Raw genomic sequence first — 23,949 nt, 5'->3', positions numbered from 1 at the left:
GGACAGGTTTAAAGATCTCAATATGTTCACTTTGGAAGAAAAATGGGAGAGCGGAGATATGACGGAGATGTTTAAATATCTACTTGGCATAAATACACAAGAGGTGAGTTTCTTTCAACTGAAAGGAAGCTGTGGAACGAGGGGGCATAGGATGAAGGTGAAAGGGGACGGAAGTAACCTGAGGAAATACTTCCTCGCGGAAAGGGTGGTGAATTCGAGGAAGTGGTAGAGACAAAAACAGTATCTGAATTCAAGAGAGCTTGGGACAAGTACAGAGGATCTGTACTGGAGTGATAAGGACAGAAGATGGCGTGGATGGGCAGACTGGATAGGCCACATGGTCTTTATCTGTGGATATCTTAGGATAGACAGAAGGCTGTCCTGTGTTGTTACCCAGATAGCAGACTGAATATTTCCACTGACTGGATAAATTCCAGCGGCAGTGGCACTGAATATGCAGATTTCTTTTATCGTCACACTCAGCATTTAAAAAAAAAAAAAAAAAAACTCCCAGTGGCAGGTGAATATTAACTTGTCCACTCTCCATCCAGACTCCACACCAGAAGAATGCCTAAATTCACATGAGATAACAGGGATAACCAGTGGGGGAATTTTATAAAACCATTTCACATACATAAAACATGGGAAATGTTCATAAAATTACTCCCATAGGGGCTGATAATCAGAAGATTTCTCCCGGTAAGTTTGGGAATTACCCCCAACGAGTTGGTGATTCAGGTATGGGGCGTGGGATCATTTTAGGATGAGAGTTCTGGGCACTGTCTCACTGTCCAGCTAAACCTCACAGGACAGCTAGGTCAAGCCAGGGGTGGCCTAAAATGAACCAGATGTCTTTAACCAATTATATTCAGCACCTGGATAAAAATAACTCCATAAAGGTACCTGGTTAACTTTGTTGCTCACCACCTCAGACTGACCTTACTAGGAGGGAGAACACCACAGAGGAAAGAAGGGAGCAAGAACTGTCAGACTGAGAGTCCTTTCCTGCTAAAATGTTCTGTGGAAAACATGACGGTGAGAGGGTAAGTCTGCAGTTTGCTTGCATTCTTGTAACGATGGGCTCTTTCAGAACTGTTCTGGGTACTTGGTCTATGGCCAAGGAAGTGTCTCTTTTACGGGATATGGAACAGGGCCGTTGTCTCACAGTGAGAGCAGTTTATAGTTTAGTTTATTTCATTTGCATTCTCTAAAACATTACAACATAAGACAGGAATCAGAGAATAAACCATTTTAGCAGTCATCAGTACAGCATCAGATATTAGTTGCAAGTCATGGAAAAATAATAACACACTTACAGAATCTAATATCAGTAGCTTTGGTAGTGATAAGCAATCAGACTAATTAGATAAAGAACAGCTGTAAAGAGAAGAAAGAAAATGAAAGAGAGAGAAACCACTAACAGGAAATATCATGGCGGTAGCCGTAGCTAGAAGGTTGTTAGGCTGTATAGAGAGAGGTGTGACCAGCAGAAGAAAGGGTGTGTTGATGCCTCTGTATAAGTCGTTGGTGAGGCCCCACCTGGAGTATTGTGTTCAGTTTTGGAGGCCGTACCTTGCGAAGGATGTGAAAAGAATTGAAGCGGTGCAAAGAAAAGCTAGGAGAATGGTATGGGATTTGCATTACAAGACGTATGAGGAGAGACTTGCTGAACTAAACATGTATACTCTGGAGGAAAGGAGAAACAGGGGTGATATGATACAGACGTTCAAATATTTGAAAGGTATTAATCCGCAAACAAACCTTTTCGGGAGATGGGAAGATGGTAGAACGAGAGGACATGAAATGAGATTGAAGGGGGGCAGACTCAAGAAAAATGTCAGGAAGTATTTTTTCACGGAGAGAGTAGTGGATGCTTGGACTGCCCTCCCGCAGGAGGTGGTGGAAATGAAAACGGTAACAGAATTCAAACATGCGTGGGATAAGCATAAAGGAATCCTGTGCCGAAGGAATGGATCCTCAGGAGCTTAGTCGAGATTGGGAGGCGGGGCTGGTGGTTGGGAGGCGGGGATAGTGCTGGGCAGACTTATACGGTCTGTGCCAGAGCCGGTGGTGGGAGGCGGGACTGGTGGTTGGGAGGCGGGGATAGTGCTGGGCAGACTTATACAATCTGTGCCAGAGCCGGTGGTTGGGAGGCGGGGCTGGTGGTTGGGAGGCGGGGATAGTGCTGGGCAGACTTATACGGTCTGTGGCAGAGCCGGTGGTTGGGAGGCGGGGCTGGTGGTTGGGAGGCGGGGATAGTGCTGGGCAGACTTATATGGTCTGTGCCAGAGCCGGTGGTGGGAGGCGGGGCTGGTGGTTGGGAGGCGGGGATAGTGCTGGGCAGACTTATACGGTCTGTGCCAGAGCCAGTGGTGGGAGGCGGGGTTGGTGGTTTGGAGGCGGGGATAGTGCTGGGCAGACTTATACGGTCTGTGCCCTGAAGAGCACAGGTACAAATCAAAGTAGGGTATACACAAAAAGTAGCAAATATGAGTTATCTTGTTGGGCAGACTGGATGGACCGTGCAGGTCTTTTTCTGCCATCATCTACTATGTTACTATGTTTATCATGGATCCTGAAGGGAAAAAAATATAAAGAGAAAAGAGAATACTACATAGTTATCTGTTATAAAGAAATAGTTCTTACCTGAAACAAGCCGAAACAGACAAAGGAAATTATGGAAAAATAATTCTGCATTCCAGCAAAGACCAATAGCCACATACAGAAAAGAAAGATGGGGGATGGGAAGTAGTGCAGCAATACCTGAAGTAGGACAGTAGCTTAAATGCATAAGATCACAGCGGTTTACAGTATAAAAATGAAAGACTTTCTATGTTTGATGCTCACAGGCATTGCTGCCGTCTCTTGACTGTAATGTCTGTATGTAATGTCTGTATGTGATTGTAAGTGTGGAACGATACCTCTCATGTCAGAAAGAGGATACTCACAGAAAAGCCTCGGGTATTTGTGATACATCTTCTAACCCATTCCTCCTGCCACCGGGTGCAGGATATTTGGGAAACATTTGTTGCTGTGGGTGGAGGTAAGATGCAGCATCTTCAGGCAAGGCCTGGGATGAAGGCAGTAACTGTTGATAAGCTCTCTGGATACCACAAGTCTTGTCATCTGAGAAAAAACAAACCAAAATAAAGACTACAGACGCTATTAACAAGAAAGGGAAGCACGCAGAAGCATGCATTAGAGAGTGCTTTCCGACACAGAATGCAGGAGGGGTGGGTGCTTGGGAAGGAATGGGGATGTAGGTAGGAGGTACGGGGAACGAGGGAGTTTCCATGGATAGATAGGGTGTGCGTATATGGGAGTTGTGTGGATGTATTGTGGGTGTGTGGTTGTGTGTGGTGGGTGTTGGGGTATAGATGTGTGGTGATAGGAGGGTATGTGTGGGTGAGTGTTTAGGGATCTGGGGGATACGCATGTCTGGTTTTTCTGCAGGGGGTGTGTGTGAGTGTGTTAGGTGATTGGATATGTATTGACAGCTGGGGTGCGTAACCGTGGGTGTCTGTGTGGTGTGGATGTGAGAGGGCATATATCTGTGTGGAGTGTGTGGGTGCAACTTTGGAAGTGTGAAGGAGGTAAATCTGACCCCGCAAAACTTTGGTCAAACAAACAACTTGGTAATTTACTTTCCTCTCATCCATCTACTAACAACACTTGCAAAACTTGCACCACTTACAAACAAATCCCAACCACAAAAGAAGTTATCTCCATGGTGGGCTGGGTGGGCCCGGGCCCACCCACTTTGGGCTCAGGCCCACCCAATAGCAGCACACCTATGAAGTGGCTGGCAGGGATCCCCAAGCCCTACCAGCCAAAAATTCCCAACAGCTGTCCCTCCTGCATACCTTGTAAATAGCAGATCTTCGCCTGCAGCGAGCAGCGACTGATACATGCTGTTTGCACCGGTCCTACAGCCTTCCCTCTGATATGTTCCCACCTATGCAGAAACAGGAAGTTGCATCAGAGGAAAGGCTGTGGGGCCAACATGAGCAGTGTGTATTAGTTGCTGCTCGCTGATGGTGAAAATCTTCTACTTAAAAGGTATGCGGGGGAGGAGGGATGTTTGAGAGACCATACGGCATGCAGGCTAGAGAGGGAGAGACCAAATCACTCGTGGGACAGGGCAGAGTTCTTCTGCCCACCCATGTTGGGCCCAGGCCCACCCAAAATTGGGTGCCTGGCTACGCCCCTGGGTTTAACGAAGACCTCCTACAAATGAAACGTAAGTGTAGAAGACAAGAAAGAATTTGGATCAAAAACAAATTCAATGAAAAATGGACTAATTGGAAAAACTCCTAAAATCATACAAGAGCGTGATTATCAAAGTAAAAACCACTTACTGTTCAAAACTTATAAGCAAAAAAATAGTTAATCCACGAAAACTTTACACACTAGTAAATAAGCTATTGAATACTTAACCTGTAACTACTATAAATAAACCCTTTCCAACAGCTGATTAATTGGCGTCATATTTCAATCAGAAAAAAACTAAAATCAGACAAGAACAAAATAACTCCCTAACATCAATAGATCATTTTCTTAATCTAAATGATCCTCCGCCACTATGCTCCCAAGCAGACAGATGGCTAGATGCACTGAAGTCCTCGGAAGAGCCGTTCCCTTACCGATTCCATAGCGAATTGGTAGGAAACGGCCATGCATCAAGGAAAGGGAATGCAAATGAGCTGCTCGTTGTAGCTTATTTGCATTCTCTATTCCCTCAGAAGCCAGTCGGCCAGTCGAGCATGTGCAGAGCAGCCAAGCGTTATGCTGGCTGCTCTGCGCATGCCAAAGACGTCCAAAAAGGACATTCCTGGCAAGCACTTGTCAGAGCCGTGGGCCGGAGCGCAAGCTGCAGCCGCCGGTACAGCCGGTGATCCCTGCCGCCCCACTCTCGGAAGAATGGGGTGGATTGCAGCTGACCGTGTAGACCCTCCTCCCTGGGAATGCATGGCTCTGGGGGCGATGGGGGGGTGAGAGTTGCACCAAATTACCACCGCCGGCATTGGGACGTGCGAGGACATCCAAAAAAAACTATCTGGACGTCCCTTTCGATTATGCCCTCCCTCCAGGTCTCTCTCCGCCAATCACAGCGCGTTTAGCTGACACTGGTGACAGCTAAACGCGCTGTGATTGGCTGAGAGAGACCTGGAGGGGGCATAATTGAAAGGGACGTCCAAATAGTTTTTTTATTTAGACGTCCCCGCAGAAGAACACCGATCACAAAAAAAAAAAAACTGGGGAAAAACGTCAAATTGCTCGTCAGGGCCGTCCTTTTTTTTTTTTTTATGTTTCAATGAAGGGCGTCCATTTTAGGTGCTTTAGAAGGACGGCCCTGACGAGCACTTGGACATGGCTAGGCTGTGAAAGATGTCCATAAAGGACGTCCCTGACGAGCACTTGGACATTTTTTTCCCGATTTTTTTTTTGTTACATTTATAGAAGTTTTTAGAGGCTGCACAGCCCCAACGAGAGGTACAGACCTCCCGTTAGATTTTCCACGGTTAGGCAATCGGAAAATGGTAGTGCGTCTCATTACAATACGATTTATACACATTGGGGTACTAATTTGCTCATCTGCATTCCGTTTTCGTTAGCTGCTACTGTGATCGGAAAATGGCTCGGAGAAGCATTTAGTGCATGCCACGGTTTACTACTTGCTCGTTAATGGCTTGTTAAGTTTAGTGCATCTGGCTCAGAATCTGGTAGCCTTCCACCCACTTACAGTCAAATGCACTCTTCACAAGTACGTTAAATCACAATGCCTACTTGATAACTGCCCTAGTTACCTTCTCAAATTAGCCCCTAATTTACTCATAAGCCATTTGCACTCATCCCTACTTCAAAGGGTCTCAGACCCTCAGCAAGCACTGTCTACATAATTAACACTCTATTGATAACTGCTCCCAAAGACAAACCATCTTTAGCTATACTCTGAAATGCTACGTCTACATGCAAGGAATTGCTAACCAAGAAAAACCGTATTTCTGACTTAAATGAGACTGTTTAAGTAAATTTAGAAAAAGAGTTAAACAGTAAATTGAATCAACATTTTGTACTGAATAAAGATAACCGAGGGTAATCTTCAAGACTCAAGTTTTGTGGAGATTTAAAAATAGTACTAAATTAGTATTTCCCCTGGCTACATTCCAAGGTGTGCTTAAGGTCAATGACGCCCCTTTGTCTTACAAATATCTGAACTGCTCAGATTACCACCTCCCCCCCTCTCTACTGCCTGCAGTAATTCCAATCCTGCAACTTGAATAAGAGAATTATCTGGATTTGCAACCATGAGAGCTACAGGGTGGCCTGCTGCTCACCCTAAACTCTCCCTTCAAAGCTGTGTGACTGACTATGGAAGAACATCAGTCTTATAAAGGAACCCAAGGAGTGCTTAAGGTCAATTCTTTCCATTATCTTACAAATACTTATCCTGCTCAGCTCTGTACTTATAACCATACTTCAAACAGCAAATAAAGGAAATTAACAACTGTATAACAGGACAGCTACATGTGGCCTGTCGCCTGATCTAAACTCCCCCCCTACTGCTGCACGACAGACTATGAAGAACGGCAGCTTAAATGAGGAACCCTACCTAATTATAGCCAGTATTAGCATCATTTTGAAGCCCGCCACATGGGACAAACACACCTCCCCACCTTATGAGTACCTGAGACACCATGACCTCTCCTCACCATCGGTGGCATCTACCTTCAAGGAGATCTCCACACACATTTAGGACTGATAAAGAGCACTAAACTTGATTGACTTAAACTAGCTCCGAAAGCTATCACCATGAAGTGGCTCACATGGATTTGCTTATCCATTTTGAGCACATCAGACGGCAACCTACCAGATAACTTAGTGCCTAATCCTATACCCGTAAGCTATAACTCTTCTAGAAAACCCTGTACTAAGAAACACCCTAATTGTAAAGTCAGATATCTGCTAGACAATGCCAATATATACCATCAGAACATAAGCACCACCATACTGGGAAAAGACCAAGGGTCCATCAAGCCCAGCATTTCTTCACTCAACTTGTAATTAAACTCTGGAATTCGTTGCCAGAGAATGTGGTAAAGGCAGTTAGCTTAGCGGAGTTTTAAAAAGGTTTGGATGGCTTCCTAAAGGAAAAGTCCATAGACCATTATTAAATGGACTTGGGGAAAATCCACTATTTCTGGGATAAGCAGTATAAAATGTTTTGTACTTTTTTGGGATCTTGCTAGGTATTTGTGACCTGGATTGGCCACTGTTGGAAACAGGATGCTGGGCTTGATGGACCTTTGGTCTTTCCCAGTATGGCAATACTTATATACTTATCCATTTTAAGGTTAGTGAAATGGTATTTAAAATGTTATTTGGTGACACTCCGCCTTATATGATAGACCTAGTGGCACTGGCACATAGAGTTAGCCCTCTGAATCAATTTTTCTTGTGATTTCTGTCACTAAACTAAAATCAGTTGAACATTTTTCTTTATCTCTTCAGTATCGAATGGCTACTATTTGGAATTCGTTACCTCTAGTTTTGTGACGTTGTCAATCTATTGTTTGGGAAAAATCTGAAAACATTTATCTTCTCAGAGAGAGAGCTTCAGAGTTCTTAGAATCGGATTATATGCAATTATCTAGGTTATTCTGTTGTAATTCCATGATGTACTGGGTCTGGCTTCTTTACTGTTGTGATCTCGTCTTCCGCCAGGGTCGCTTTACTCATACTACCCCTCTCCTCAAGACCCTTCACTGGCTCCCTATCCGTTTTCGCATCCTGTTCAAACTTCTTCTACTAACCTATAAATGTACTCACTCTGCTGCTCCCCAGTATCTCTCCACACTCGTCCTTCCCTACACCCCTTCCCGTGCACTCCGCTCCATGGATAAATCCTTCTTATCTGTTCCCTTCTCCACTACTGCCAACTCCAGACTTCGCGCCTTCTGTCTCGCTGCACCCTACGCCTGGAATAAACTTCCTGAGCCCCTACGTCTTGCCCCATCCTTGGCCACCTTTAAATCTAGACTGAAAGCCCACCTCTTTAACATTGCTTTTGACTCGTAACCACTTGCCTCCACCTACCTTCCTCTCCTCCTTCCTGTACACATTAATTGATTTGATTTGCTTACTTTATTTTTTTGTCTATTAGATTGTAAGCTCTTTGAGCAGGGACTGTCTTTCTCCTATGTTTGTGCAGCGCTGCGTACGCCTTATAGCGCTACAGAAATGCTAAATAGTAGTAGTAGTAGCAACATTCCATCTAGAATCTCCAATAGTAGTAGACTTTGCGCCTTCTGTCTCGCTGCACCCTACGCCTGGAATAAACTTCCTGAGCCACTACGTCTTGCCCCATCATTGGCCACCTTTAAATCTAGACTGAAAGCCCACCTCTTTAACATTGCTTTTGACTCGTAACCACTTGTAACCACTCGCCTCCACCTACCCTCCTCTCTTCCTTCCCGTTCACATTAATTGATTTGATTTGCTTACTTTATTTTTTGTTTATTAAATTGTAAGCTCTTTGAGCAGGGACTGTCTTTCTTCTATGTTTGTGCAGCGCTGCGTACGCCTTGTAGCGCTATAGAAATGCTAAATAGTAGTAGTAGTAGGTCTGCATCAAACTGAACAAGTGTTGGCACTGCTGACTATAAGACATGATGCAACATAACTTAACACAAAAGAGTTGAAATAATCATTGCTATTTTAAAGTTTCACAAATAAACAATCAAACACATCACTCCAATATAGTGTCACACTGGGGATTCAGATCTGAAGGATAAAATATATTAAATTAAAAAAAAATAGCCTCAGTGTAACAGGGAGCCTGACTTTTATGCTCCACAGTAAATATTACCATCACAGGCTTCCACCACCTTCCGAGAAAACAAACACAGAGAGAAACTCCCAGAATATTTCAAAAATTGTAAAGAAGTGGGAGAAAAGTCTGTGTTTAAAAAAACAGAAGAGAGGGTAACACAATTTAACACAATACAGATCCAAATACCCACAACACTAAATCTCACTAAGAGAAACAAGGAAATTGGACATTTACTTCCAGAAGGATAATATAAATTGGACACTTTAATTTTGGAGAAACCCCACAGACTGTGAAAATCCTATGAGGCTGCACTTCTGTCAGGACAATTTGGATGTTCTGAGCTAAGTAAAGTTTACTTTTTGTCAGAATTAGAAGCCATTCGTTAGTAAGGATGGAAGTTTAAGCAATTCAAGCAATGTTATAAGAGTTTTTGCTCTATTTTGAGTTTTCTTTACTTGCAGGAAGGCTTCTCTGTTTGAATGAGGATTTTAGTCTAGTGAGGGATTGTTAATTAGTGTCTATTTGGGTGATTTATATTCATAGTGAGATCTAGTGTTGTGGGTATTTGGATCTGTATTGTGGTAAATTGTGTTACCCTCCCTTCTGTTTGATAGTTTCTTTATTTTAAAGTTTGGAATTTGCAGATTGTCCACCTTCCTCATCAATAAAAGAAGAAAAAAAAACCCCTGCAGGTAGTTTATGCTGGCACAAGAAGAGAACCTGGCACGAATACTAAAGAACAGAAACTCTAGCTAATATCAATCAAAAAAGCTGTGCTTTTTATTATCATTTGGAGAAAAGCCCTCAGAAACCAGAGGCAAATTACCAATGGTTTTGAACGCTATTACATGATATAGACATGCAAGTAAACAGCGCTTGATTTCTATCACTGGGCTATAAAAACTCCAAAAAGATTGTTAAAAATGTATGCTTTTAAAGATTAACCAAAATTTACTTCAATTGGCAAACTTGCTGGCTATTTCTCTCAGCAATAAATGTGAACGCAGCATGGGAAAACTGCAATTGGCTTAATTTTCATGTTAATCCAGCACTGTCACTTTAGCGTTCAACGGGGGCCACCGTTTCACCCTGACAAAAGGCTTCCTCAGGAACGAATCCTGAATAAGACGCTGAGAGTTTGCAAGACACACGTTCTGAGTTACAAAATGGCAGTATTTACTTGCATGTCTATATCATGTAATAGCGTTCAAAACCATTGGTAATTAGCCTCTGGTTTCTGAGGGCTTTTCTCCAAATGATAATATAAAGCACAGCTTTTTTGAATGATATTAGCTAGAGCTTTGGTTCTTTAGTATTAGATTGCCTTTGTGAGCTTTAGCAGATACTGGTTTGTTTGTTCGTTGGTCAACCTGGCACAAATCCCTGAGTAACGCTAGCCACAGAACAGTGAGCAAACATTTGACTTCTCCTCAGACGACATGCAAAATCCCCAACGCTTACAACCAGGTGTTAATCCTTCATGTCTGGTGTGCCCTGCTTTACATCTGGGTGTAATAACGCATGAATACGCACTAGGCGCTATACAAGAACATAGTAACATAGTAGATGACGGCAGAAAAAGATCTGCACGCTCCATCTAGTCTGCCCAACAAGATAAACTCATATGTGCTACTTCTTGTGTATACCTTACCTTGATTTGTATCTGCCATTTTCAGGACACAGACCGTAGAAGTCTTGCCCAGAACTAGCCCCACCACCCAAACACCAGCCCCGCCTCCCAATCTCGGCTAAGTACCGCCTAAATGCCATAGCGTGAACCTGCAAGGGATGGAGCATGAGAGGGACAGAACAAGGGCATGTCGCCAAACAACGAGTTGATTGGTGCACCTAGTGGCATCCGCTTACACAACTATATTGGAAAATCGGTCCAGTTAGAGCACAATAATATCGACCAAAATTGAACCAATATATCACCATGTACATAAGTACATAAGTAATGCCACACTGGGAAAAGACCAAGGGTCCATCGAGCCCAGCATCCTGTCCACGACAGCGGCCAATCCAGGCCAAGGGCACCTGGCAAGCTTCCCAAACGTACAAACATTCTATACATGTTATTCCTGGAATTGTGAATTTTTCCCAAGTCCATTTAGTAGTAGTTTATGGACTTGTCCTTTAGGAAACCGTCTAACCCCTTTTAAAACTCTGCTAAGCTAACCACCTTCACCACGTTCTCCGGCAACGAATTCCAGAGTTTAATTATGCGTTGGGTGAAGAAAAAGTTTCTCCGATTTGTTTTAAATTTACTACACTGTAGTTTCATCGCATGCCCCCTAGTCCTAGTATTTTTGGAAAGCGTGAACAGACGCTTCACCTCCACCTGTTCCACTCCACTCAATATTTTATATACCTCTATCATGTCTCCCCTCAGCCGTCTCTTCTCCAAGCTGAAAAGCCCTAGCCTCCTTAGTCTTTCTTCATAGGGAAGTCGTCCCATCCCCGCTATCATTTTAGTTGCCCTTCGCTGCACCTTTTCCAATTCTACTATATCTTTCTTGAGATGCGGCGACCAGAATTGAACACAATACTCAAGGTGCGGTCGCAACATGGAGCGATACAACAGCATTATAACATCCTCACACCTTTTTTCCATACCTTTCCTAATAATACCCAACATTCTATTCGCTTTCCTAGCCGCAGCAGTACACTGAGCAGAAGGTTTCAGTGTATTATCGACGACGACACCCAGATCCCTTTCTTGGTCCGTAACTCCTAACGTGGAACCTTGCATGACGTAGCTATAATTCGGGTTCTTTTTCCCCACATGCATCACCTTGCACTTGCTCACATTAAACGTCATCTGCCATTTAGCCGCCCAGTCTCCCAGTCTCGTAAGGTTCTTCTGTAATTTTTCACAATCCTGTCGCAAGTTAACGACTTTGAATAACTTTGTGTCATCAGCAAATTTAATTACCTCGCTAGTTACTCCCATCTCTAAATCATTTATAAATATGTTAAAAAGCAGCTGTCCTAGCACAGACCCTTGAGGAACCCCACTAACTACCCTTCTCCATTGTGAATGCTGCCCATTTAACCCCACTCTCTGTTTCCTATCCTATCCCATTGGAAAAGGTCTCAATCACCAGGTCAATACTCCGTTTGCTTGTCTATCAAGGAGTCATATTTGCAACCCTTGGTGTTAATATAATCAGTGACCAAAAAACCCCCTTCCATCCAAAACAAACGTTGTACATAATTTATCACTAAATAAATTGTGAATTATAAATAATGTTCTGAGTGACAGGCGGTACATTCATTAAAAATATGTATAATGAAGCTGAGAGGTACTTATCTTTGGCTCCACTGATCCCAACAGACATCCGTTTCGCCGTCGCTTTGTCAAGGGATCGGAGCTTGGAACCTAGAACAAGTTTTGCAGTGTTAAGATCACTCTTGAAAACATGGTGAACATTGAATAACTTGAAATCTAATGCCAATGAAAACTTGACTTACAATGTATCCATACACCTGCTGTTGACGCCGCCGCCTGATAAAACAACATGGCATTGTCGTCTTTTTAACAAGGACTATCAAACGAGCTGACCGGAACTTACACGATGTCACTGTTTTGCATGAAACAACTCCATTGTAATTATGTGTAGAGACCCGGTGGTTCTAATGAATGTAAATGAAAAATCCAAAACAATTTTCTTTATAACAATACTCTGTTTATATCACCTCTTCGTTTGGTTGTGTCACGATTGTGACTGTTTTCCTGTTTTATGCTTCCCTCGCCCTCTGGTGGCCGGTACCAGTGACTGCTGTGGACTACCTGTTGCTGTTTTCCAGGCATGTTCCAGAGGCCAGTCCGGATTTTCCAGTCTGCCAGACTTGCTTGGTTTGTTTGTACCTAAGCAGCACCCTTACGTGCCTTGAGATTCCTGCAGCTGAGCCTCAGCTGGTGATTGCCTTTATTATGCACCTGGCCCTTTGAGCAGGGCCTTTGCAACGCCAAAGGTCGCGGTTAGTTGGTGTGCTGTTAGGAGCACTTCTGCCTGCTTTCCTTGAGCTTCCCTGATTTACCCTTTTGGCTTCCCTGCTTTTCCCTTTTGGTGCTGTTAGGAGCACTTCTGTCTTGTTGGTGCTGTTGGGAGCACTTCTGCCCCACTTTGTCTGAGATTCCCTGCCTTTCCCTTTTAGCTTCCCTGCTTTATCCTTTTGGTGCTGTTAGGAGCACTTCTGCCTTGCTTTGGTTCGTGCCTGTATGCCTTGTCTTGGTCCCTCTAGTGTTTGTCTGCCTTGTCTGTCTTGTGTTGTTACTCTAGTCCCCTCTGCCTTTACCTTCAGTCCCTGTTTAATCAAGCTTGTTGCTGTATCCTGTCACCTGAGGGAGTACCCTCAATCCTGATTCCTGGCCCTGTTTAGTGAAGCTTGCTTTAGAGTCCTATACCCTGTGTGAGTTCCTGTATCCCATAAGTCCTGCCGGCTGCCCACACCTAGGGGCTCAACCCCTAGGGAACGGTGGTCAAGCGAAGGTGAAGTCTTGCTCCAGTCCTGTGTTCCAGTCTGATAGTTCTAGTCCTATTTGTTCCTGCTTGCTTGTCTACATCTGCAGTTTCTGTCTTGTTTGTTTGTTTGTTTGTTAGTCCAGTTCTGGTTGGGGGGTTTTGCCTGCTGCTGCTGCTCAACGGCAGTAGCCCAAGGGCTCACATACCTCTAGTATCCGAGACCGTGACAGGTTGGAATTATGCAATCAATGACAAAACATTTCAAACCCGAAACACTATGTGTTCGCTCCACACAACGTTGTACAATAGGAGCCCTCAATCATTGTGTTGCTAAACAGGATCTGTGTTCTGTGATACGTACATGTAAAGTTCTTCCGGTTTTGGCAATATACAACTTCTCACATGGACATTTTAACGCATAGATGACATGTGTGGAACGATGTCAAGTATGGTGTTTCAAAACATTGTAGTTCTTATCAACGGGATTGCAAACCCTGTCAGTTTGATCTGTGATTTCACAGGTTTTGCAACTTGAAACTCCAGGCTTTGAAACGGCAGGCATGTGGAGACTTTGTAAGTCAAGTTTTCATTGGCGTTAGATTTCAAGTTATCCAATGTTCACCATGTTTTCAAGAGTGATCTTAACACTGCAAAACTTGTCCTAGGTTCCAAGCTCCGATCCCTTGAGAAAGTGACGGCAAAACAGAGGTCCGTCGGGATCAGTGGAGCCGAAGATAAGTACCGCCTGTCACTCAGCACATTATTTATAATTGATGATTTTTTTAGTGATAAATTATGCATGACGTTTACTTTGGTCAATGATTATATTAACACCGAGGGTTGCAAATATGACTCCTTGATAGTCAAGCAAATGGAGTATTGACCAGGTGATTGATGAGACCTTTTTCCCTCTCTTTTCCTACAAACAAACAAATTTATACATGTATATGGTGATATATCGGTTCAATTTTTGTTGATATTATTCTACCCACTTACACAAGCCATTGCCCTGGTGTAAGTGATCACGTCTAACTTTTGACGTGCCAGTATTCCAGAACAACTATGGCACATCTAAGTGCCATTATAGAACTGGCACCCCATGTGTCCAACTGTGGCCTGTACTTTGAGGTGCCCAGTTATAGAATTGCCCCCTTTGTACATAGGGCAACCACAAGGCACAGGAAATTGTGCGCAGAACCCAAGCTAAGCTGTCTGCTAAGCCTCTCGCATCTCTGAATCTTGGGAGAAGATCTCTGAGGCTCCATTTCATTCCGTGTATCTCCTGCTTCTGGAGATACACCTCTCCTCCATGCCTGCTTGTTTCAGGAGACCAGGGTATGTGCAAATCTTTCTCAGCTCAGCTGTCTGAGATCGGTCATTAACCTGTAATTAGAGCTGGGTCAACATCCTGAGATCAAGGGCAGGAACAGAACTTACGCTGGATATGCTGGTGCACGGCATTGGCATGACAGTACTGCTGGAGGTGCCATGCTGCCCATGGATATTGCACTTGGGGGCAGCCTGGATACTCGCGAGGACCATTCCCCATGATATCTCCAGATAGTAAAGGCCCAGGAGGCTCTGGGAAGTTGACAACAGATGTGAGGGTGCGTGGAGGTTCCAGTTTGCTGATACCCATGAGATCCTGGGATTGGGCCTGAGGCTGGGAGTCATAGCCTGTGTCTTTGCTTGGCGGGTCCAGCTGTCTGGAGCGTGAAGTGGCCTGTAAATGTCCCTCTCCCAGGCTAGGCTCTGGGGACATGGCTGATGAGCTTGTGTGAGATATCACTGAGCCGTGACTCACGTCAGGAGACACGTAGTTCCGCTGCTGCTCTTTTCTCAGTTGTAACTGAAGGCCTGATGTGGACAGGTGATCCTTAGGGAGGTCAGAGCTGGGAGATGCATCTGGGATAAAATCAGAAGGGAATTCCTCTGGCTGTCTGCCCCAGTAAGGTTCACTAAATTCCTCCTTCAGATGGAGGGGGCCGTTATGGTGAGGAGGTGTCTGCTGCTGCTTTTCCATCCACTTGCTAGAGACAGAGACCTGGATCCTGCTCTCAGCAGACGTCTGGGCAGTTTTGGAGGACCTCCCACACATCATGTTTTCCTTATACATCTCATCTTTTTCCAGGTTGCTGGAGTCAGTGGTCCAGCATGCAGACTCATCAACTTCCTCCGGTATACTTCTGTGCATCCTGGGTTCTGAAAGAGAACCAAGATATTAGGTCAGGGAATCAGACAAATTATCCTCTCACTGGGTCAGGGGTTCAGGATCAGGACTGCCTTACATAGGTCAGCTTTGGTTAATTTGGGGTAAGGAAGTGATGGTCAGTGCTACTTCAAATCAGGGGCTCAGGGTCACCATTACCTCACTTGTGGTTAAGGGTTTTGGTCACCATTGTCTCACATTGAGTCAGGGGTGGTGGAAAGCATTGCTGCACAAGGAATCAGGGTCATCACTGCCTCAGATGGGGGGGGGGGGGGGGAACAACATCACTGGCAAACAACCTATAAAAAAAATTCAAGCTCACCTAACAACTTATGCAAAGGCAACAGATATATAAGATCATAAGAATAAGCATACTACGTCAGAGCAATGATCCATCTAGCCTAGTATCCTGTTTCAGCAGTGGCCAATCTAGGTCACAAGTACCTGGCAGAAACCCAAATAGTAGCAACATTCCATGCTACCAATACTAGGGCAAGCAGTGGCTTCCCCCATGTCCAGCTCATTAGTACACTATGGACCTTTCCTCCAGAAACTTGTCTAAACCTTTTTAAAACCCAGATACGCTAACCACATCCTCCGGCAGCGAGTTCTAGAGCGTAACTATTCTTTGAGTGAAACAATTTGTTTTAAAAGTATTTCCATGTAATTTCATCGAGTGTCCCCTGGTCTTTGTATTTTTTGAAAGAGTGAAAAATCAATTCACTTTTACCTGTTCTACACCACTCAGGATATGTTGAATAAAACAGCAGAAAGACAAGAACCCTGAGCCCCAATACTAACGGGTAAAAACTCCGTAAAGCAGTCGCCAACGACACGCTTAGATGTTCTCTCACTCAAATAAGATCTGAACCAGTTCAACACTAGTCCTCCTATGCCAATAACCACCAACCTAGCCAATATGCCACCGTACGCCACAAAAACAATGCATGACTTAACTAACTTCCGAAAATCACTAAAAACCAACCTGTTCAACAAGGCACATACCACAACGATCCATCATAAATGGAGCCTGAAATCAGTGGGAAAAGGTGGGATCCAAATCAACGAAACTTATACCAGAACTGGACACAACCAAACTCCATATACCTGATTGCCTCATCAATTGTTACGAATGAACTTTTACGCTACAACACTAAATCTCTGATCCTGATAATGAACTCTTTATAATCTGCTAGTCCTCTTATGAACATTTAATGCATTACCAACTTGTATTTCCTCATACCGGAAATGGCGATCGCTATTACGGAATAATGTAAGCCACATTGAGCCTTTAAATAGGTGGGAAAATGTGGGATACAAATGCAACAAATAAATAAATAAATAAGAGTGGTTGAGACGATCAAAAGCTGCTACTAACATCTAGCGCAAGCATAACAAACTGTTTACCCTTGTCAAACCCAAGATGAATAACATCAATCGTAGACAGCAAGAAGTGTCAGTACTGTGATGTTTTCTAAAACCGTACTGAAAAGGATCCAAAAAAAATCCTCCAACTGCAACAAAACTACCTTCTCCAACAATGACAAAGAAGAGGTTGGTTAATAGTCCATAGTGTTCGCCAAATCAATATTTCCTTTTTTTGGTATTGGACAAAGAACAGATCTCTTCAGTTGTAATGGCGTTTTACTAGCGGTCAATGTGGCTTACAAAGTACCGTAAAGGCGTTTGCCATTTCGGTTGATAAGAAATACAAGATTGTGTTGTGGTCAAATGAGGTAGAAGTGAATCAGGCGTCATGGGGTCGAGGGGAAAGAGGAAAGTAAATTGTCCAGTACGAACATTGATTATGTTGTGTTGCTGGGTGTGAGGATTTATGTTGGATCGGTGGGATAACCTTTTTTGAAGAGGTGGGATTTTAATGATTTCATGAAGTTTAGTTGGGGCATGTATTGTTTTCACTGCATATGGGAGTCCATTCCATAGTTGTGCGCTTATGTAGGAGAAGCTGGATGCATAAGTTGTTTTGTGTTTTAGCCCTTTGCAGTTTGGGTAATGTAGGTTTAGGTATGATCGTGCTGATCCAAGTCTGTTTCTTGTTGGTAGATTGCAAAGGTCTCAAATACAAAACCTACTACGCATCCAACTTTTCCGTTATAGGCAGCCAACTATGGAACGCCATACCAGGATCTATCCGATCAACCAACGAACACCTACCCTTCCGAAAGCTGTTGAAAACTTACCTCTTCAAACAAACCTATCCAAACGACCCGACTTAATTTTCGAACCTAATCCACACCACTAACATTACCCATACCTCAATCCTCCCCCCCACATCCTCTTCCTCTTGTACTACTCTATTCAACTGTGTTATCTCTGTGATACTTTGTAACCCGTACATTCTAAGCCGCACTGAACCTGCTATCGAGCAGAAAAGAACGGGGTATAAATGCTACAAATAAATAGATCTATGAGATCTGTCATGTATCCTAGGACTACGCCGTAGATGATTTTGTGGACCAAAGTGGAGATTTTGAAGATGATCCGTTCTTTGACTGGGAGCCAGTGCAGCTTTTCTCGAAGGGATTTAGCGCTTTCGAATCATGTTTTACCGTATATCAGTCTGGCTGCTGTGTTTTGGGCAGTCTGGAGTTTTTTTGTGAGTTGTTCTTTGCATCCCGCATAGATTCCATTGCAATAATCGGCATGGCTTAGGACCATTGATTGTGTTAGTTTACGAAAGGTATCCCTCGGGAAGAAAGGTTTTATTCATTTGAGTTTCTACATTGAAAATGTTTTGTACTTTTTGGGGATCTTCCAGGTATTTGTGACCTGGATTGGCCACTGTTGGAAACAGGATGTTGGTTTGATCGACCTTTGGTCTGTCCCAGTATGGCAATACTTATGTACTTATGTATGTGGGAAAGAGGAACCCGAACTATAGCTACGTGATGCAAGGTTGCACATTAGGAGTCACTGACCGGGAAAAGGATCTAGGTGTCATCGTTGATACATTGAAACCTTCTGCTCAGTGTGCAGTGGTGGCTAAGAAAACAAATAGAGTGTTAGATATAATTAGGAAACAAAAATGAGAATGTTATAATGCCTTTGTATCGCTCCAGGGTGCAACTGCACCTTGAATATTGTGTGCAATTCTGGTCACTGCATCTCAAAAAAGATAAAGTGGAATTAGAAAAGGTACAGAGAAGGGTGAAGAAAATGATAAAGGGGATGGGACGACTTCCCTATGAAAAAAGGCTGAATCGTCTAGGGCTCTTTAGCTTGGAGAAAAGATGACTGAGGGGAGATATGATAGAGGTCTATAAAATAATGAGTACAATGAAATAGGTGGACGCGAATCGCTTGTTTACTCCTTCCAAAAATACTAGGGGGAATGCAATGAAGCTATTAAGTAGTAAATTTAAAACAAATCAGAGAAAACATTTCTTTACTCAATGTGTCATTAAAAGCAGTTAGCTTAACAGGGTTTAAAGAAGGTTTGGTTAACTTCCTAAAAGAAAAGTCCATGAGTCATTATTAAGATGGACTTGGGAAAAATCCACTGCTTATTTCTAGGATAAGCATCATAAAAACTGATAGGGCAATTGTTTAGTTGCCCTATCAGTTTCCCGTTGTTTCTTTCCATTGTTCCCTTGTTCTATTCCCTTAACGATACTTTGACTTTGTTTTCGCATAACTCCTCACAATGTAATCCATAACCGAGTTGTAACAAATTGTATTTCCATCATTCACAATGTATTGTAAGCCACACTGAACCCGCAAATAGGTGGGAAAATGTGGGATACAAATGCAATAAATAAATAAAATAAAATATTTTACTGTTTTGGGATCTTGCCAGGTAATCTGGATTGGCCACTGTTGAAAACATGATACTGGGCTTGATGGATCTTCGGTCTGTCCCAGTATGGCAACACTTTTCTTCTGCCACTGGACCAGCCCAACTCTCTCATTCTAGAGTTCAAACATAGGGAGTCTTGTGATTTCTAAATACCTAATCCAGAAGCCGGGTATGATTATCCTGTTCCTCCTTTCATCCAAACATATCCACAGAACAGCTCAGTAAACATACATCAGTGGAAATCTGATGACCAAACCTGGTGGCCAATTTGTATGGTGGCTTTCCTTGGGAAAGGACGGAACCAGCAGCAGACTTCCAGGTGCTATCACCACATAAAGGGGCGGAGGGGGGGGGGGGGGGACTGAGGCACAAGGATACAATGATACACTTAGAGTCACACAGAAAGCCACTGACTGAGGGTTAGGGGTATAAAGTGACTCCCACAGGGGAACAGCAGAGAGGGAGTCAGAGAAGAGGCTTACCCAAGATCAGACAGAGAGCCAGTGACAAAGCTGGGATTAGAACTGAGGCACTGGGAGTTAAAGTGATTCTCCCAAGGTCACAAAGAGAATCAGTGACAGAGCTGGGATTAGAACTGAGACACAGGGAAAGAAAGTGATTCTCCCAGGGTCACACAGAGAGTCAGTGACAGAGCCGGGATTAGAACTGAGACACAGGGAAAGAAAGTGATTCTCCCAGGGTCACACAGAGAGTCAGTGACAGAGCCGGGATTAGAACTGAGACACAGGGAAAGAAAGTGATTCTCCCAGGGTCACACAGAGAGTCAGTGACAGAGCTGGGATTAGAACTGAGACACAGGGAAAGAAAGTGATTCTCCCAGGGTCACACAGAGAGTCAGTGACAGAGCCGGGATTAGAACTGAGACACAGGGAAAGAAAGTGATTCTCCCAGGGTCACACAGAGAGTCAGTGACAGAGCTGGGATTAGCACTGAGACACAGAGAGATAAACTGACTCACCCAGTGTCACACAGAGTGAGTGACAGAGCCGGATTTGAACTAATACACAGGGAAAGAAAGTGATTCTCCCAGGGTCACACAGAGAGTCAGTGACAGAGCTGGGATTAGAACTGAGACACAGGGAAAGAAAGTGATTCTGCCAGGGTCACAAAGAGAGTCAGAGCTGGGATTAGAACTGAGACACAGGGAAAGAAAGTTATTCTCCCAGGGTCACACAGAGAGTCTGTGAGAGAGCCGGGATTAGAGCTAAAATACAGGGAAAGAAAGTGATTCTCCCAGGCTCACACACAGAGTCAGTAACAGAGCCGGGATTAGAACTGAGACACAGGGAAAAAAATGATTCTCCCAGGGTCACACAGAGAGTCAGTGACAGAGCCGGGATTAGAACTGAGGTACAGGGAGAGAAAGTGATTCTCCCAGGGTCACACAGAGAGTCAGTGACAGAGCCGGGATTAGAACTGAGACACAGGGAAAAAAGTGATTCTGCCAGGGTCACAGAGAGAGTCAGTGACAGAGCTGGGATTAGAACTGAGACACGGAAAGAAAGTGATTCTGCCAAGGTCACACAGAGAGTCAGTGACAGAGCTGGGATTAGAACTGAGACACAGAGAGATAAACTGACTCACCCAGTGACACACAGAGTGAGTGACAGAGCTGGGATTTGAACTAATACACAGGGAAAGAAAGTGATTCTCCCAGGGTCACACAGATAGTCAGTGACAGAGCTGGGATTAGAACTGAGACACAGGGAAAGAAAGTTACTCTCCCAGGGTCGCACAGAGAGTCAGTGACAGAGCTGGGATTAGCACTGAGACACAGAGAGATAAAGTGACTCTCTCAGGGTCAGACAGAGAGTCAGTGACAGAGCCGGGATTAGAACTGAGGTACAGGGAGAGAAAATGACTCACCCCCAGTCACACAGAGGGTGAATGACAGAGCTGGGATTAGAACTGAGGTGCAAGTGACTCCCTCGTGGTTACACAGAATTGTAAGCACTACTTGACAGCTCTTCACTTTTTCTTATGATTAAATTATATGTAGTTATAGTCTAGAGCCAGCTGTCAGGACTACACTTCCCATCATGCAGTAGGATGCAGTGAGTCAGTTACCCTCTGTGCAGTGTGCACCATTTGCACCTGCCATACTGTGTGCTGCAAGCAGTCTCTTCCTCTTCCTGTGCCTGGCCCTGGACATTTGCAAAGAGCACATGGTCATTCAGTCTTGAGTCCAGCCAGCAAAGAGAAAACTACAGAGAGAGAGAGAGATTTCCTCTCCTGTTGTTGATTGAAATCACATTCTGTCAGGGCTGGCATTAGGGGGTGGCAAACAGGGCAGTTGCCCTGGGCCCCTGGACTACAGGGGCCCCTCAAACTGCCTCAAGCTGAAGAAGGCATAGGCAGAAGAGCGGCGTTGGGGCCCCCTCCCAGTTTCTGCCCTGGGCCCCTGAAGGTCTAACACCTGCCCTGCATTCTGTCTACCTTTGACAACATGAGCATAAATGGCAGGCTCCAAAGTGAATGTGTGAGAGAGAGGGATGAAACGGGAAAAGTGAGAAAGCTCAGTGAGGAGTGGGAAGGGGGAGGGAGAGGTGGGCAGGATAGTGTGTGTATGGCGGAGAGGAGAGGAGAGGAGAGAGAACTGGTGTGTGGAGGTCTTACTTGTTCATTGGGTGGAGAGAGAGAAGGAAGCAGATCACTAGGTTGGTGGAGGGTCCTGAACAGATGGTAAGCTCTTCAGAGCAGGGACTTGTTCTTATGTGTTTTTTTTGTACAGCGTTGTGTACCATTTAATAGCATTATAGAAATGCATAGCAGCCCTAGTAGAAGTTTACCTGTTTAATGGAGGCATGGAAAGAAGGGGCAGGGGGTCCAAGAGGAGGGGGAAGGGGGGGGCAGAGGGTCTAACTTGCTCACTGAGGTGCCATTGCTGAGAAATTCCAACAGCGCACACCTCATATCGCTGGAATGGTGCAGAAAACTAGCTTTTGGTATTCAAATTATACGTGCGATGTAAATGCGAGAGCAAGGGGAAACACGCTTGCCGCATTTGGAGAAGAGTTTTGCGATAAGCACATGCTCAGTTTCACTAAAACGAGCGAGGGGAAGAGCAGGGCAAGCAATGCGGTGGAGACCAGCACTGGACAAACGCTTCCGCTGATGGGGGGTCCCCAACCCCCGCCAGTCAAACCAGGGGCCCCAGAGCATATTTGTGGAGGCCCAGGCCCCTGTAGCCCCCCGTAGCTACGCCACTGGCTCGGACTCGCTTACATTTCTTTCTCAGTACAGGTGCTTACAGGCTTTCAGGGGCTAGAGTGGAGGAGTAGCCTAGTGGTTAGTGCAGTGGACTTTGATCCTGGGGAACTGAGTTTGATTCCCACTGCAGATCCCTGTGACTCTGGGCAAGTCACTGACCCCTCCATTGCCCCTGGTCCAAAATAAGTACCTGAATATATGTAAACCGCTTTGAATGTAGTTGCGAAAGGCGGTATATCAAGTCCCATTTCCCCCTTTCCCTTATGACATCACAATATCAGAGGTGAGCCAAGGCAATCAAGCCATTGTGATATCACTGATGAGGTTGGCTCTTATTGGTGGAATGAATGGAGGAGTAGCCTAGTGGTTAGTGCAATGGACTTTAAACCATTGTGACATCACTGATGAGGTTGGCTCTTATTGGTGGAATGAGTGGAGGAGTAGCCTAGTGGTTAGTGCAGTGGACTCTGATCCTGGGGAACTGAGCTCGATTCCCACTGCAGCTCCTTGTGACTCTGGGCAAGTCACTTAACCCTCCATTGCCCCTGGTACAAAATAAGTACCTGAATATATATAAACCGCTTTGAATGTAGTTGCAAAAACCTCAGAAAGGTGGTATATCAAGTCCCATTTCCATTTCCCTTTCCTTCCGCTTCCAAAAGAAATCAAAACCAGCAGATTTTAAACTGGAAATCAAAAGAAATCCTCTCTTCAAACCTTCCACTGCCAGTTGCTCCTTGTTCTCCAAGCATTGGGAGGGCATAGTAAATGAGCTCATTAACATCCCTTTGACTATATTTAAATACAGTTTGCGGCCATCTCTCCCAAGCTATTCCGGAATCACCCCTGCCCTGAGTGACAGAGCTGCATAGGCCTGACACTTGTACCTGTGAGAGATTAGGCAGAGGAGAAAGGGAGGTAGGGGAGGAGGGGGGGGCAGCAAGTCTCTGGGGTCCTTACCTGCTCCCTGGATGGAGGGGCCTTTCCTGCTCACAGCACCTGGGGAACGGAACTCTGTCTGTCTCTTTCTGTGGGTGTTGTTGTCTGAGATTCTCTCTCCTTCCTGTTCTTCTCTGCCCTAAAGATTGCACAAGCTCTGAATCAGATTCAGCAGGAAGAAGAAAATCTATGCAAATGAGCTGTGCCCTGGGCAGAAGAGAGCAATGAACGTGCTGGGTGCCATCTGCTGGCTGCTGCAGGGGTGCCATTTGCACTCAGATCCCTGGGGAGAGCAGGGGATTTGAACTCTGAAATGCTCCAAGACGAGGGACCTTTAAACAATCACTAGAGTCGCATAACTTCACAGGCACGAGGATTTTACAGGCTGCCAAAGTAATACAAAAAAGAGATTAAAAGAAAATCAAAACAAGTTCAACTTTACTGCTCCCTA

The 23,949-nt window shown here is 44.6% G+C and overlaps 1 protein-coding gene across 1 annotated transcript in view; it reads right to left on the bottom strand.

The window, feature by feature from the left end:
• The window catches only part of LOC115458732 (adapter protein CIKS-like), a 45,587-nt gene extending 21,935 nt beyond the window's left edge, over window positions 1-23,652 (bottom strand). The window contains exons 1-3 of the mRNA XM_030188556.1: window positions 23,520-23,652; window positions 14,740-15,504; window positions 2,949-3,126 (exon numbers count right to left, since the gene is read on the bottom strand). Coding sequence (XP_030044416.1) covers window positions 2,949-3,126; window positions 14,740-15,496 — 935 coding nt within the window. The 5' untranslated portion in view covers window positions 15,497-15,504; window positions 23,520-23,652. The remainder of the gene's footprint in view (window positions 1-2,948; window positions 3,127-14,739; window positions 15,505-23,519) is intronic.
• Window positions 23,653-23,949: the final 297 nt, after the last annotated feature.

Source organism: Microcaecilia unicolor, unplaced genomic scaffold (genome assembly GCF_901765095.1).
Source record: "Microcaecilia unicolor unplaced genomic scaffold, aMicUni1.1, whole genome shotgun sequence".
NCBI lineage: Eukaryota > Metazoa > Chordata > Amphibia > Gymnophiona > Siphonopidae > Microcaecilia > Microcaecilia unicolor.
The sequence above is the reverse complement of the archived record's forward strand: the minus strand, read 5'-3'. Positions and strand labels throughout refer to the sequence as shown.